The sequence below is a fragment of the Pteropus vampyrus genome, unplaced genomic scaffold (genome assembly GCF_000151845.1).
Source record: "Pteropus vampyrus isolate Shadow unplaced genomic scaffold, Pvam_2.0 Scaffold680, whole genome shotgun sequence".
NCBI lineage: Eukaryota > Metazoa > Chordata > Mammalia > Chiroptera > Pteropodidae > Pteropus > Pteropus vampyrus.
In genome coordinates, this window is record NW_011889461.1 from 172,628 (window position 1) to 187,224 (window position 14,597).

The 14,597-nt window shown below is 42.9% G+C and overlaps 1 protein-coding gene across 3 annotated transcripts in view; it reads right to left on the reverse strand.

Annotated features, from left to right (window-relative positions):
- Positions 1–805: 805 nt before the first annotated feature.
- The window catches only part of RUBCN (RUN and cysteine rich domain containing beclin 1 interacting protein), a 55,056-nt gene continuing 41,264 nt past the window's right edge, over positions 806–14,597 (reverse strand). For all 3 annotated transcript variants that reach the window (XM_011385273.2, XM_011385272.2, XM_011385270.2), the window contains 9 exons: positions 12,464–12,521; positions 11,608–11,740; positions 10,826–10,971; positions 10,179–10,243; positions 9,473–9,711; positions 5,633–5,694; positions 5,035–5,188; positions 3,871–3,964; positions 806–3,643 (listed from right to left, as the gene is read on the reverse strand). In XM_011385273.2, coding sequence (XP_011383575.1) covers positions 3,465–3,643; positions 3,871–3,964; positions 5,035–5,188; positions 5,633–5,694; positions 9,473–9,711; positions 10,179–10,243; positions 10,826–10,971; positions 11,608–11,740; positions 12,464–12,521 — 1,130 coding nt within the window. In that variant the 3' untranslated portion in view covers positions 806–3,464. The remainder of the gene's footprint in view (positions 3,644–3,870; positions 3,965–5,034; positions 5,189–5,632; positions 5,695–9,472; positions 9,712–10,178; positions 10,244–10,825; positions 10,972–11,607; positions 11,741–12,463; positions 12,522–14,597) is intronic.

Genomic DNA, 14,597 nt, shown 5'->3' on the forward strand with positions numbered 1-14,597 from the left:
TACATTCGAATGGCCACCTGGCAGTTCATTCATTCATCCCATTCATTCATTTGTTGTTCTATTAGGAAAAATACTAATAAAGTAACAAGATTGTGTGAGAGTGATCTAACAGGTTTACAGTGTCAAAGGCTCACAGAGGGCAAATAGAATAGAATGTAGTTAGGGAAAGCTGTGAGGTAGCTGAGTTAGCTCTTTAAAGGATATTAGGCTAAAAAGCTAATATCCTTTATTGAAGATCATGTATTGAAGACCTTTTATGTGCCAAGGAAGGAACCAATTTTATTATATGGGGAGAAAAATGCTGGTGAGCTTTAGGCAGGGGAGTGTGACCTCACGGTAATGCTTTCTGTCCTCCCCACTGCTCAAATCTCCTTATCTCCACTAGATTATATGGCTACTTGGCGATATTTATCCAAATTAAAAATGCACATACGTTTTGTGCCAGCCATTCCACTTTGGAAGTTTATCCTACAGATATACTATGCTTGTACCTATATGAAATGATGTATGAACAGGTTTTTCATTGCAGCATTGTTTATATTAGTAAAAGACTGAAAACAAATATTCATCAATATGTAACTGGTTGAATAAATTATATTCCACCCATTCAACAGAAAATGTGCAGCTATAAAAAAAGAGTAAGGAAACTCTTCATGGCTGATATAGAAAGTTCTCTTAAGATACTCTGTCAGAAAAAAAAGCAAGGTACAGAAGTGTGTATATAGTATGCTAATTTCTAAAGAAGAATAAAGACTAAGAAAAAACAAACATGAATGTATATACATAAAGGCAAATAAAGGCAGAATTTCATTTCTTTAGTTTATTAAAGATGACAACAAGCTGTTAGGCTGTGTATGAATTACAGCAAGTAGAAATCCAGTTCAGAACATGAGCTGTGTACACACAGAACATCTCTGTTTAGATTCTTGCTTCATTTGTTAATTCAACAAAAGCTCTAAAATGTTGGCAGAGAAAGTCAATAACAGCCTCACGTAAGTAGAAATTATTTGCTTTCCACTCTTCTGCTATGTCTTGAATCTTGTCTCCACCTTGTAAGCAAACTTGATTTTCCCTTTATTTATAGAAAAGAACACTTCTTCCGTCCCATGTCATTCAGAAGGAACTCTCTTCAGTGCATTCAAAGCTTCTCCCCACAACAGCAGGAGATTTTCAGATACTGGTAAGTTGCAAAGTGCTTTCAAATATCCCACCCTCTTTCCTCTCTCTCTACTTTCAAATAAATAAATATTTGGACAGTGATGACAGCAGAGTGTCATGGTCACTAAAAACAGATAAGCAACCTAGAGAGATAGGGTGGGGAAGGTAGAGAAAACTAAGTGAAAAAACCGGAGCATGTAATATTGATCTCAGCTTTAGAAACTGTGTCATTATTTTCCACCCTTTGATCCTATGCTAATATGAAACAGGTGACACAATAATGAGAGGAGGTCTCTCCTCCAATGTAGTGACTTGGAATAAGAAACTGGATTTGTAATTCAAACCAAAACCAGACGTAGAGCTCACCATTTTAACAAACTCCTGAATCTGAATCTGAAGCATAACCCTTAGTGAGACTTGAGTTTTGTGGGATCATTCTCAAAGCTCCCTGAAGGACAAGGGAGCTGCTAGTCAACCTAGTCAACCCTTCAAAATGAAGCTGGGCTAGAGGCCTAGGCTTTCAAAGCCTCTGCCAGGAACTGAAGGGAGAATAGCCTCGGGGTCTTCCGGCCTGACGTAGCCTTCAGATCCCAAGTTTGAGGCAGAGGGGCCAATGCCACAGGTCAATTCCTCCCTGCTCCTTCTTGCCCACATGGAGCCCCAGCTCTGGCCATTACCTTGCTGCGCCCTCTACTTCCTGTGAGACTCCTAGTTGCCTCTAGTTCAGGCACTTAACAGCTTCCACCAACCATGTGCAACTTTCTATTAAGCTTCCTGGGGCAGCACACCAACTTGGCAAAACACCAAGTTTTTTCTACTAGCAAGCAACTATGGAAAGACAGGTACACAGGAAGAAGTCAGTCCCCAAACAAAAATGCTATGGGTTTTAGTTCATAGAGCTGCCAGCCCTCAGAGCAGTAATACTAACCAGTGTTTTACATATAAGTCAGGAGCTACAGCAACTTAAAGAACATTACACACATACATGGTCCCATCAAAAACATTTCCAATAAAAACATACATTTAAAAAAGGGGTATGTTTGTTACAATTAGTGATATGAAAAGGATGACTGAACATATGGATATCACCAGGCTAAAGAGTTAAGTGCATAATTGGCATAAAGGCTTTTGTTATACCAAGAACAAAATGAGCAACATTCACACTCATATCCACAAACCATCAAGTTGTCTAATACCACTAATAGCAGGAAGCTTTCCCCCCAACTTTGACAAAAAAAACTAAGGCAAGAGATCAGCCACCAGGGAGGGTCCCAGCTCTGTTACAGGAAGGGAGGAGAGAGAATGGAGTTGGGCCATTCTTCTACCCAGAACCATCATGACCAACTAACAGAGGACACAGTGGCAAGAGGACACAAATAAGATGGCGGATGGGGTTTCTGTCCTTAGTTTAGGATGGCATCAGGGACTTGCCTGAGCTTGGAAGATCATACCTATACCAGAAGAAGGGAGGGACCTTACCACCTAAGAGGAGGCCAACAGCTCCTCTGACTAAATAAATTCTGTGTAAGCAACAGAGTTATAGCCTCGTTTATGCTTGGCTATGAATGTAGCCTCACTTATTGAAGGCTATGAATGGCCTTGGCCTAAGTATCATTCTGTTCTTTGCTTCAAGCCCACTAGGGTAGGTAAAGTTGGCTGTCATGTCTTCTATGCCTAGAATACTTCAAACAAGGAAGTCATGACTGACTTTTTGAGGTCTCTGTGGATTCCAAGGTAGTAATAATGCTGTTTTTATGGCCTCAAAAATACCTAAATAAGCTGGGCAGAATGTCCACAATGTAGTCCCAGTCTCTCAGAGCACGGTATGACCCTACTCCAGGACTGGGAGAGAGAAAACTCAGCCTCTTGTTTCAGCAGCAAAGGAGAAGTGAATTGGTTGAGAAAGGCCTGGCTCAGAAGCGCCAGAACTAAAACAAAATAAAACGGGAAATGATAATCTGAGATGCAGCTGAAACCAGATCTGGTCCAAGTCGAGAAGGCCATGGATGTCAGAAGAATTGGGTCTCATTGTCCATGCCTTTGACAGAGGCACAGGAAGCTTCCCTTAAGGACCCATGTGTCAGTTCTCAAGGAAATATCTGGTATCTATAAAATGTCACAACAGACTGGACCCCACCAACCTCACAAAGGTTGGCTATATATGGACATTAAACAAGTCATAAAAAAATAATAATGATAACAAAAATAAAAAAAAAAAACCTAAGTAGGGAAAGTCCTTAAAAGGGTGGCTCAGTTCTGCATTGTGTGTGACCTGGCCCCTAGAAAAAGGGTTTAACGTGCTTCCTTCAGGTAGTCTCCAGGACAGCAGCCTCTAGAGCCAAGGCTTCGGTGGGTTCCTCCTCGTAGTCTGACATGAAGGACTCCAGGCTCTGCTTGGCCAGCAACTCCCGCCGGGCCTGCAGGCGCTCACACCGGGGACAGCTTCCAGACTTGAAACAAGCTTTATGGTAACACGCTTTACACTCTATTCAAGTAGGGAAGGTGAGAGAGAAGAAAACAATCTGTATTATCTCCAGCTGGAAGTAAGTTGCTGCCACAGCCCCTCTTCACCACATGGCTCAGTGCGCCTGTGGTGAAACACAGAGTTTCTGAATCGAGCCAAACTCTTACTAATAGAGGTGGCTGAAGGGAAATAAATTAGCTTTGTGTTCAGTCTTATTTGCCCCGTCCACATGTGGCACCAACACTCACCTTCACAAGTCCGGCACTTATGGAGCTCAAAAGGGAAGATAATGTCATCTTCATTCTGACAGAACTCACAGATGAAGCCCTTGGCTTGGCAGAGCTGGGGAGGAAAGGGACAGGCAGCAAAATGAGGGACAGCATACCAGGAATGGGCACAAGAAGGTGAACACAAGCAAAGGGAGGGGCAAAATCTAAATGAGACTTGAGTGGGCTCTAAGGTGTTCCTCAGTCTTCAAAAAGAGACCTAGGCTGGACTTGGAAGCATGACAGCCAAACTAGGGCCAGGGATGGACAGTGTTGGACAAAGCTTTAAGATGGAGACAAGCCTGAGAAACTCCAGCCATGAGAGTGGCTCTCAATGAAGAGATGAAAAGAAGGAAGGCACAAAAGGCTTCCTAAAGCCAAAATTCCAGTCTGGACAATGATTTTATTTTGAAATAGGAACCACAGCTAATTAAGACAAAATTGTGAAGGCAAGAATATTTCTCCTCAATAACACCCAGCTTTGAGTCATATTATAGCTACATCTTTTCAATTGCCCTTGCTACACAGGATCTCTGTATATGCCCCATTTTAAGCTCTAATTCTGGGACTATCACAGGAACAGAAAGTAGGCATATTTGTAAATGAGAAATCCTGAAAATGGAGCTTCTGGCATGTTGGGTAAGAACAATAATAATTTGAATCTACAGAATACTTAAAGCTTACAAAATGCTTTCACATAATTTATTTCACCAATCCTCAAAAATATTGAAAGAAAAGGACAGTGTATATTAATTATCCACATTTTAGAGACAAGAAAATTGAGGCTTACCCCAGAAAAGGCAAAATATTTCCTTTGGTCACAGTGACTGAAAATGATAAAGCCAAGACCCTCTCCAGATACAGGTTCTTTTCCCATGTCACGACAATTTAGTGAAGATCTGCTTAGAACTGCCTAGTTACCCAGGGGTAATATCAACATCAAATCCTCTTCTAATTCTAGGTTCTTTAGATCTGTATGATTAGCTGTTCCTCAACCCAGGGAATAGCAATCCTATCCAATTTCTCTTACAGTGTTGACACAGGCCCTTTCAACTTCCTGGAGCTAAATGGCAAGAACCCCGGGTCCACCCAACAACCCATATCTAAACAAGGGTCCGGTCACATGCTAAAGCAAGACTTTCTTACCATGCATCGCTCCACGTGGGCAGCCCCTGCCCTGGTGAGCTCAGCCAGCCGGGGCCCCAGCTCCCCTTTCCTGGTTGCAGTCAGGTCATTCAGCGAGTACAGGTGGAGATCCTCTGTTAGGTGGCCTGGAACTGTGTCAAAAGAATCCAGAAGGCTACGGGAGATGAGGGGAAGTGGATGGAAGCAGAAAATGATTACTTTGTGTGGTACAGAGTAAAAGAATCTCTATCCAGAAGCAGGACAGGGAAGAAAAGGGTCCTGGGCAGAGGTAATGAGGGTGGGCAACACCCAGCCAACCCAGTGTTCCAGGCCACCCCAACTCTCCCACACTATCAGGTGTCTGGATGGGAGAAGTGACTTTTATACCCTTTTGCAGAGTGATTCGTGCCAGCTGGCAAAGAGTGGTAGGCCTGCCCAGATTTCCCCTTCCAGAGAGAAGAATACAGATACGGTTACTGCTGTAGCCTTCTCATTTACCATTTCTGGAATTTTCTGCAAGATCCCCCTACTCTTCACATAACAAGGGCAACTGCTGGGACATGTTTCTTTCAAAGACATTAGTTCAGCCAGAGGCCTCTGGCCTCCATTCAAGACTTACTCTTTGGCCAATCGGCATGTCTTGAACATGTTCTTCATGTGGTACAGTTGGATCCGCAGCAGCTGAGGAGATAGACATTGCAGTGGGTAGTGGGGGTAAATGGGGTATGAAAGGGAGAGAAACAACCGTAAGACCAGTACCTTTAAACCTTGAGGGTCTGGAAGGCTTGCATGCAGCAGCCAGAGCCAGACTGTTCTCTACATCTGTAACTCAATAACTTGCTTCAAAGTGATTTTCGGTCAGGGAAGTCCCCCTGCTAGGTCAGTCTGTCCAAATCACATACACAGCTAAGAGCCATTGAGATATCCAGAATTTGAATTTTCCACCTGATACCCTACTCTCCATTTATAACATTTTCAGTGAAGAAAGAAATCCTGCTTTTACCATTGAGTGCTATAGCTTCAGAGCTGCCTTGGCAGGTTTCGGACTCTAACTAGACAGATACCTGGGAAATAGCAAGAGAAAGTACATAGAGAAAATGTGGATGATGAAATGGTTATGGCTCTGACATGGTAACAGAAAAAAGTGTGGTGATCTTGGAAAAGCCTATAGGAACACAGAGAAGGGATGAGAAGGGTAATCTGTGATGTGATCTTTTCAAGGGTCTTACCCTGACTTGATTGAGCAGCTTGACCTTCCTATAGAGGGCGCTGTTGATGTCCTGGACATTGAAGAGTGGATCATTCCAGATCTTAATGAGCAGGTCCTTAGAGAAATTGCTGACATAGTACTTGCTGAAGTCCCACTTGCGCAGAACCCGGCTGGGGATAACCACCTGGGCGTTCTCATGGCAGCACTGACAGAAGTACTTGCCCAAATACTCACAGTACCGCATCCGCTTGATATAATCTGGAAAAACCAGGCAGTCAAAAGGTCAGCTGTGGCTTCCCCATCTATAAACTGGTGAGGCACTCTGCTGTTCCTTTTGAAAGAGTGGGAAGGGATGGCCAGTGGGCTCTAGAAAATTCTGTTTGAGCTCCCAAAGCAAGCAGAAATCCATATAGCAGGGACTATGGCTTGTGTGTGCCACCCTGATGACCACTCAGGGAACGAACACTGCCAGAGTTGGCAAAATTCAGCTTCCAAGGACCTAGCCAAAAGTACCCAATTTTCTCTAGTATACAATCCTAGTAATGTGCTCCCAGAAATAATTTCCCTCTGATTGCCAGTGTTCTTGCCTAGTCCTATGTCTTGCCTAGCCCCTTCCTTCCTTTTCCCTAATTCTGCCCTGTCACTTCCTCTGACTACCTCTCTGACCAAATGTGTGAGCAGGTAAAGCCCTTGGAGGCAGAACTAGGATCAGAGAAGATACTCACCAGGGTCCGTCCTGATGCCACATCCTGCACAGCGGTAATTCTGCTTGGCCACAGCAATTTTCCTCCTGAGGAAAGGGGAAGTAAAGGGGATTGGCAGATATCAGCTATATGAGGCCTCTGAGATGTAAAGGATGAAGATACAAACATAGGGCTCTTGTTAAGGATGGAAAGAGAGGGAAATTCACTAATTTTTTAAAGTTGGACAAACTGGACCTATTGGGAGAACCAATTCAAACCAAGGATTATGTGGTTAGAATTCAGGTCTAGGCAGTGACTCTCCTCAATAATGAATCACACTTTCTGTACAAATCTAAGAGATGAGAAATAGTAAAAAGGAGAGACAATAGGAGAGAAAATCATTCACCCATCTGTAAAAAAGAAAAACCAGTAAGCTCACAAAACTGTTAAAAGGAAGGTAACAGGTTGGCAAGGCCAACGATGAAAGACCTCATTTCTGGGTAGCTCTAAGGAAGAATAGGAGGATTAAGAGTAAGACTTACAGACAAGATGAATAATCCTCTCCCTCTACCTCTTAGAATTCTGTGGGATATACAGCTGGAGGCAGAGACAAGAGGGTGAGAAGACAGCCCTGACAATCCAAAGAGAATATATCTGTTTTTCAAAAGGCATAGCCTCTGGTTACTCACGTTGGGGCTGGATGAACATTAAAAATTATTTGAGGCCGGGGTGGGGCCCACTCCAGGTTGCCACGAACACGAATACGCAGTTTGTAGATGTCAGCATGCTGCCCATCATCTGGTGAGATGGGCAGTGAGTTGGGGATGGGCAGGAGCTGTAGGAGAAAAGCGCAGGGTGATCTAACATGGGCAGTCCAGGGAAACACATGTTTGACCCTTCTGGCCATGACAGGAGCATAGTCAATGAAAGATATGTCAGGAACATCATAGGTAAGGGCTTCAGGGAACTTGGCTCTGAAACCATAAGGTACCAGGCTACTATAAGTGAGAGCCTTGGGTTCCAAGAAGCAAAAGAAACAGAAACATCATCCCAGTAGTAGCACCCACTGCTGATGCTGTAACTGAACCTTCCCCAGGACCCTTGGTACTCCAGGGTGTTTCATGCCCTACTCAACTGCAGAGCAAAGAAGAATCTGAATGATTCGCTTTTCACCATGTCTCAAAGGTGGTCACAACATAGGAGGAGTTCCACCTCTGGTCTAGTGAGCAGTCATATGGAAAAAGGACAGTGAAGGAGCCATTATCTCCTGTTTTGACAACTGCTAGGGAAAACCTAGGCAAGCATTCACATTCATTCATTCAACAAATTTGTAATGAATGGCTTTTGTAAGGAAGGAAACACATAGGCTCATTCTAGACTGGGGACATGTGACAAAGGATAACAATATCAGAAAAGCTCACAACCTCCAGGGGCTGGACAGTGGGTAGAGAAAAAGAGCTGAAGAATTTACCTTCTGGGGGGCATCATGCTCTGGAACTAGCCACTCTAGCTCCGAGGCGGCTGGGAGCTGCATCCCCTCAAACTGCTTCAGGAGCCCCATGGCCACTGCCTCAGCGGATGTGGAGTGTAGGAAGCAATGGGAGCTGGAAAGGAGAGATTCAAGGAAGGCTGAGCATAGAGAAAAGGCAGGAACCTTTCCTTCAGGACTTGATACCACTTGATACCAGGACTTCTGGGCTGAGAGAACACTCGTAGCACCCCCAGTCTGCTAAGCTTCTCTTCTCATCATCTTTAGACACATGTGTATAGTGGAAAATATACTGGTCTTATAGTCCTAAGACTTACTAATTCCACTTACTAGCATTGCATGGCAATGCTAGTTAAGAATTCTGCATCATTTCCTTTCTCTAAACTTCAGTTTCTTTACTGCAAAATGAGGATTATAACGCCTGAGGAAACTTGTTTTGTGGACTATAAAGGGCTATTGTTGCTCCCAAATGAGCTACTATTTCCCCTAGTTGAGCTTACAATATGGAAGCTGTTCGATTTGATTTCATGGTCAGAAATCATGATCACTGTTTTCTCTCTTTTAAGACCTAATCTTCTGGGGGCCTCTAGTATAATCAGTCAAGAGAGAAAGAACTATCCACACTGTGAGCTTTGCCTCCACTAGAGCCCATTCTGTTTAAACCAATGATTTTCTGTTTTCTTCCCTTAAGTGTGCCACCGTCAGGCAGGCCCAACACTTTAACCTTGCCTCTGTGTGAATGTGGACGGCTTCATTCACAGCTTTCCCATCCATATGCCAAGAACTCAGGCTGTTTTTCCACATTCCCCAAGGTTTTGTTTTTTTTTTAAGTACTTACTAGGACTGGGAGGAATTCAGGGATTTGTTTGAGGTTGTGCTCCTTCTGATGTCAGCATCTAAATGGAACCAGAGATAAAGAGAGTAGGAAATGGAAATGGAGGCAGTAGGGGATAATAATGGAAACCATGCCAAGCTATTACCACCTAAGCATTCAAGGTAGCAGCTAGGTAAGCCTATAGGAACACAGAGAAGGGATGAGAAGGGTAATCTGTGATGTGATCTTTTCAAGGGTCTTACCCTGACTTGATTGAGCAGCTTGACCTTCCTATAGAGGGCGCTGTTGATGTCCTGGACATTGAAGAGTGGATCATTCCAGATCTTAATGAGCAGGTCCTTAGAGAAATTGCTGACATAGTACTTGCTGAAGTCCCACTTGCGCAGAACCCGGCTGGGGATAACCACCTGGGCGTTCTCATGGCAGCACTGACAGAAGTACTTGCCCAAATACTCACAGTACCGCATCCGCTTGATATAATCTGGAAAAACCAGGCAGTCAAAAGGTCAGCTGTGGCTTCCCCATCTATAAACTGGTGAGGCACTCTGCTGTTCCTTTTGAAAGAGTGGGAAGGGATGGCCAGTGGGCTCTAGAAAATTCTGTTTGAGCTCCCAAAGCAAGCAGAAATCCATATAGCAGGGACTATGGCTTGTGTGTGCCACCCTGATGACCACTCAGGGAACGAACACTGCCAGAGTTGGCAAAATTCAGCTTCCAAGGACCTAGCCAAAAGTACCCAATTTTCTCTAGTATACAATCCTAGTAATGTGCTCCCAGAAATAATTTCCCTCTGATTGCCAGTGTTCTTGCCTAGTCCTATGTCTTGCCTAGCCCCTTCCTTCCTTTTCCCTAATTCTGCCCTGTCACTTCCTCTGACTACCTCTCTGACCAAATGTGTGAGCAGGTAAAGCCCTTGGAGGCAGTACTAGGATCAGAGAAGATACTCACCAGGGTCCGTCCTGATGCCACATCCTGCACAGCGGTAATTCTGCTTGGCCACAGCAATTTTCCTCCTGAGGAAAGGGGAAGTAAAGGGGATTGGCAGATATCAGCTATATGAGGCCTCTGAGATGTAAAGGATGAAGATACAAACATAGGGCTCTTGTTAAGGATGGAAAGAGAGGGAAATTCACTAATTTTTTAAAGTTGGACAAACTGGACCTATTGGGAGAACCAATTCAAACCAAGGATTATGTGGTTAGAATTCAGGTCTAGGCAGTGACTCTCCTCAATAATGAATCACACTTTCTGTACAAATCTAAGAGATGAGAAATAGTAAAAAGGAGAGACAATAGGAGAGAAAATCATTCACCCATCTGTAAAAAAGAAAAACCAGTAAGCTCACAAAACTGTTAAAAGGAAGGTAACAGGTTGGCAAGGCCAACGATGAAAGACCTCATTTCTGGGTAGCTCTAAGGAAGAATAGGAGGATTAAGAGTAAGACTTACAGACAAGATGAATAATCCTCTCCCTCTACCTCTTAGAATTCTGTGGGATATACAGCTGGAGGCAGAGACAAGAGGGTGAGAAGACAGCCCTGACAATCCAAAGAGAATATATCTGTTTTTCAAAAGGCATAGCCTCTGGTTACTCACGTTGGGGCTGGATGAACATTAAAAATTATTTGAGGCCGGGGTGGGGCCCACTCCAGGTTGCCACGAACACGAATACGCAGTTTGTAGATGTCAGCATGCTGCCCATCATCTGGTGAGATGGGCAGTGAGTTGGGGATGGGCAGGAGCTGTAGGAGAAAAGCGCAGGGTGATCTAACATGGGCAGTCCAGGGAAACACATGTTTGACCCTTCTGGCCATGACAGGAGCATAGTCAATGAAAGATATGTCAGGAACATCATAGGTAAGGGCTTCAGGGAACTTGGCTCTGAAACCATAAGGTACCAGGCTACTATAAGTGAGAGCCTTGGGTTCCAAGAAGCAAAAGAAACAGAAACATCATCCCAGTAGTAGCACCCACTGCTGATGCTGTAACTGAACCTTCCCCAGGACCCTTGGTACTCCAGGGTGTTTCATGCCCTACTCAACTGCAGAGCAAAGAAGAATCTGAATGATTCGCTTTTCACCATGTCTCAAAGGTGGTCACAACATAGGAGGAGTTCCACCTCTGGTCTAGTGAGCAGTCATATGGAAAAAGGACAGTGAAGGAGCCATTATCTCCTGTTTTGACAACTGCTAGGGAAAACCTAGGCAAGCATTCACATTCATTCATTCAACAAATTTGTAATGAATGGCTTTTGTAAGGAAGGAAACACATAGGCTCATTCTAGACTGGGGACATGTGACAAAGGATAACAATATCAGAAAAGCTCACAACCTCCAGGGGCTGGACAGTGGGTAGAGAAAAAGAGCTGAAGAATTTACCTTCTGGGGGGCATCATGCTCTGGAACTAGCCACTCTAGCTCCGAGGCGGCTGGGAGCTGCATCCCCTCAAACTGCTTCAGGAGCCCCATGGCCACTGCCTCAGCGGATGTGGAGTGTAGGAAGCAATGGGAGCTGGAAAGGAGAGATTCAAGGAAGGCTGAGCATAGAGAAAAGGCAGGAACCTTTCCTTCAGGACTTGATACCACTTGATACCAGGACTTCTGGGCTGAGAGAACACTCGTAGCACCCCCAGTCTGCTAAGCTTCTCTTCTCATCATCTTTAGACACATGTGTATAGTGGAAAATATACTGGTCTTATAGTCCTAAGACTTACTAATTCCACTTACTAGCATTGCATGGCAATGCTAGTTAAGAATTCTGCATCATTTCCTTTCTCTAAACTTCAGTTTCTTTACTGCAAAATGAGGATTATAACGCCTGAGGAAACTTGTTTTGTGGACTATAAAGGGCTATTGTTGCTCCCAAATGAGCTACTATTTCCCCTAGTTGAGCTTACAATATGGAAGCTGTTCAATTTGATTTCATGGTCAGAAATCATGATCACTGTTTTCTCTCTTTTAAGACCTAATCTTCTGGGGGCCTCTAGTATAATCAGTCAAGAGAGAAAGAACTATCCACACTGTGAGCTTTGCCTCCACTAGAGCCCATTCTGTTTAAACCAATGATTTTCTGTTTTCTTCCCTTAAGTGTGCCACCGTCAGGCAGGCCCAACACTTTAACCTTGCCTCTGTGTGAATGTGGACGGCTTCATTCACAGCTTTCCCATCCATATGCCAAGAACTCAGTCTGTTTTTCCACATACCCGAAGGTTTTGGTTTTTTTTTAAGTACTTACTAGGACTGGGAGGAATTCAGGGATTTGTTTGAGGTTGTGCTCCTTCTGATGTCAGCATCTAAATGGAACCAGAGATAAAGAGAGTAGGAAATGGAAATGGAGGCAGTAGGGGATAATAATGGAAACCATGCCAAGCTATTACCACCTAAGCATTCAAGGTAGCAGCTAGGTGCTACATTCTATGCAGGATAAAGAGGAGAGTCCAGGTGAAGCTCTACAAACAATTTACAGTTTGGCTCTGTTCAAGTCACAATCAGGCTGAATTAGTGACATTAAGCATAGCACTTAGAAAGTCAAAGTGGCTACAAATCCAGGTAGAATAACAAACTCAGACATGGTACAAAACAGTGAACAAGAAAAGGAAGCACCCTAAGCCACACAAGGTCATACCCTACACCAAGCAGGAACACAAAATAAATTACTTTAACCTCTCCCTCATTCTCTAAATCTCAAGCCCTCTTAAATAATAAACTTCCAGAGGCAAGAACTCTACCTAGCACTTTTTCATATCAGAATCAGTACCTAAAACAGAACTTGAATCACAGTGGTTACTCATTAAATGTCTGTGGAATTGGAACTTTGCTTCTAACATCTGATCATTATTGCTATTACTCGTGAATGTGAGAAGTCTTCCATATCCTTTAAAAAGCTTCCTGGAAAGATTTCCTTCCTGTCTGGTGGCACAAGGAAGAAAAGAACTTCTCTACGGCTTGGTGGCTCCCTGGAGATGCTTGGTAACTAACAAATTTTCATGGAGCTATTCAACATGATCTTTACTATAAAATTCACAGGCATAATTACAGAAAACTATGGCAGACTTTCCAAAGCATATTTCTGATAAATGATTTTGAAGAGGATTTCTAATAATGATATGCCTGAACCTCCAGAGACCTCATCACCCAAATACTTTTGATGGGGGGAATGTGAAGTATAGCAGTCATGTTTAAGAAAGGCAGAAAGAATCGACTCAAGTCAGGAGAACAAGACTTCTAATAAGTTTCATCCTTCATTTCCTTTGATGCCCAGTGAAAAGACCTTTCCCTAATGAAACCTACACAAACGATCAATCTACTGCATTTAGCCCCTCAATAGAGCACTAAGATTACATGACATCATTCTGCACTTGGCCATGAGTAGCTCAATTGTTCTTCACATTTCCTATCTCTATATTCTTGTATGTACCATTAGATTATAAAATCTCTTTGTGAGGAAATGAGGTTGTGTCTAATTCTTCTGTTTAACCCCAAAATACTTAACACAGGGTTCTGTATGCAAGCATATATTCAAATAATAGTCCTGACAAATCAACGTCTTCAAAGCTATATATAAGAACAGAATTGAAATCTGTCAATTTTCGTACACTCTCTAAGCATAGAAAAACTTAAGAAAGCAACAAATTTTTGACTATTGGGATCTGGATTTTGGTGGTGCAAATTCAGACAGATAATTATGATATATATATATTCCTATTCATATATATTCATATTCATATATATATCATAATTACGTCTGAATTTGCACCACCAAAATCCAGATCCCAATATACTGGTAGTTGTCTATTCCATTCTAAAAAGTGGTAGTGGAGAAAAAAAAAAATTGTAGGCAATAGTAGACCTTCATTGACCATTGGGTTTGTAACATTTATTTGAATAACACACTGCCTTGGATTGTACTTAAGTCTTGCCTTGTCCTTATAACCCTCAGAGTGATTTCTATATAATGTTTTTATATTTTCTAAATAAATGATTAATTGGCTGAAAGCAAAAAGCAAATTTGAGCCTGTTTCAGAGTGACCAAAAAGGAAAACTAAGAGAAAATCTGAGATACCTTCAATAAAGAGCTAGCTAACGTTGTTACTTTACGGTCAGGCTATTAAAGAAAACACTTCACACCAGAGAGGAGAGGTGGCAGATGGTTGCTAAGGAAACCATCGTCTTCATAAAAACTATTTAGTGATTCTTCATCCTCACAAAGTCTTTTTTTTCTTGGAGAGGAAAAAACGGTCTCTCCCCTTTGGAAAATATAGTTGTCATATTTATCACGTTTCTTCTTTTTCACTAGATTTCCTATCTAATCATGAATACTTCCCAAGAGTGCAGAAGACCACATGGGTTTAGATGTAAGGCTCTTGCTC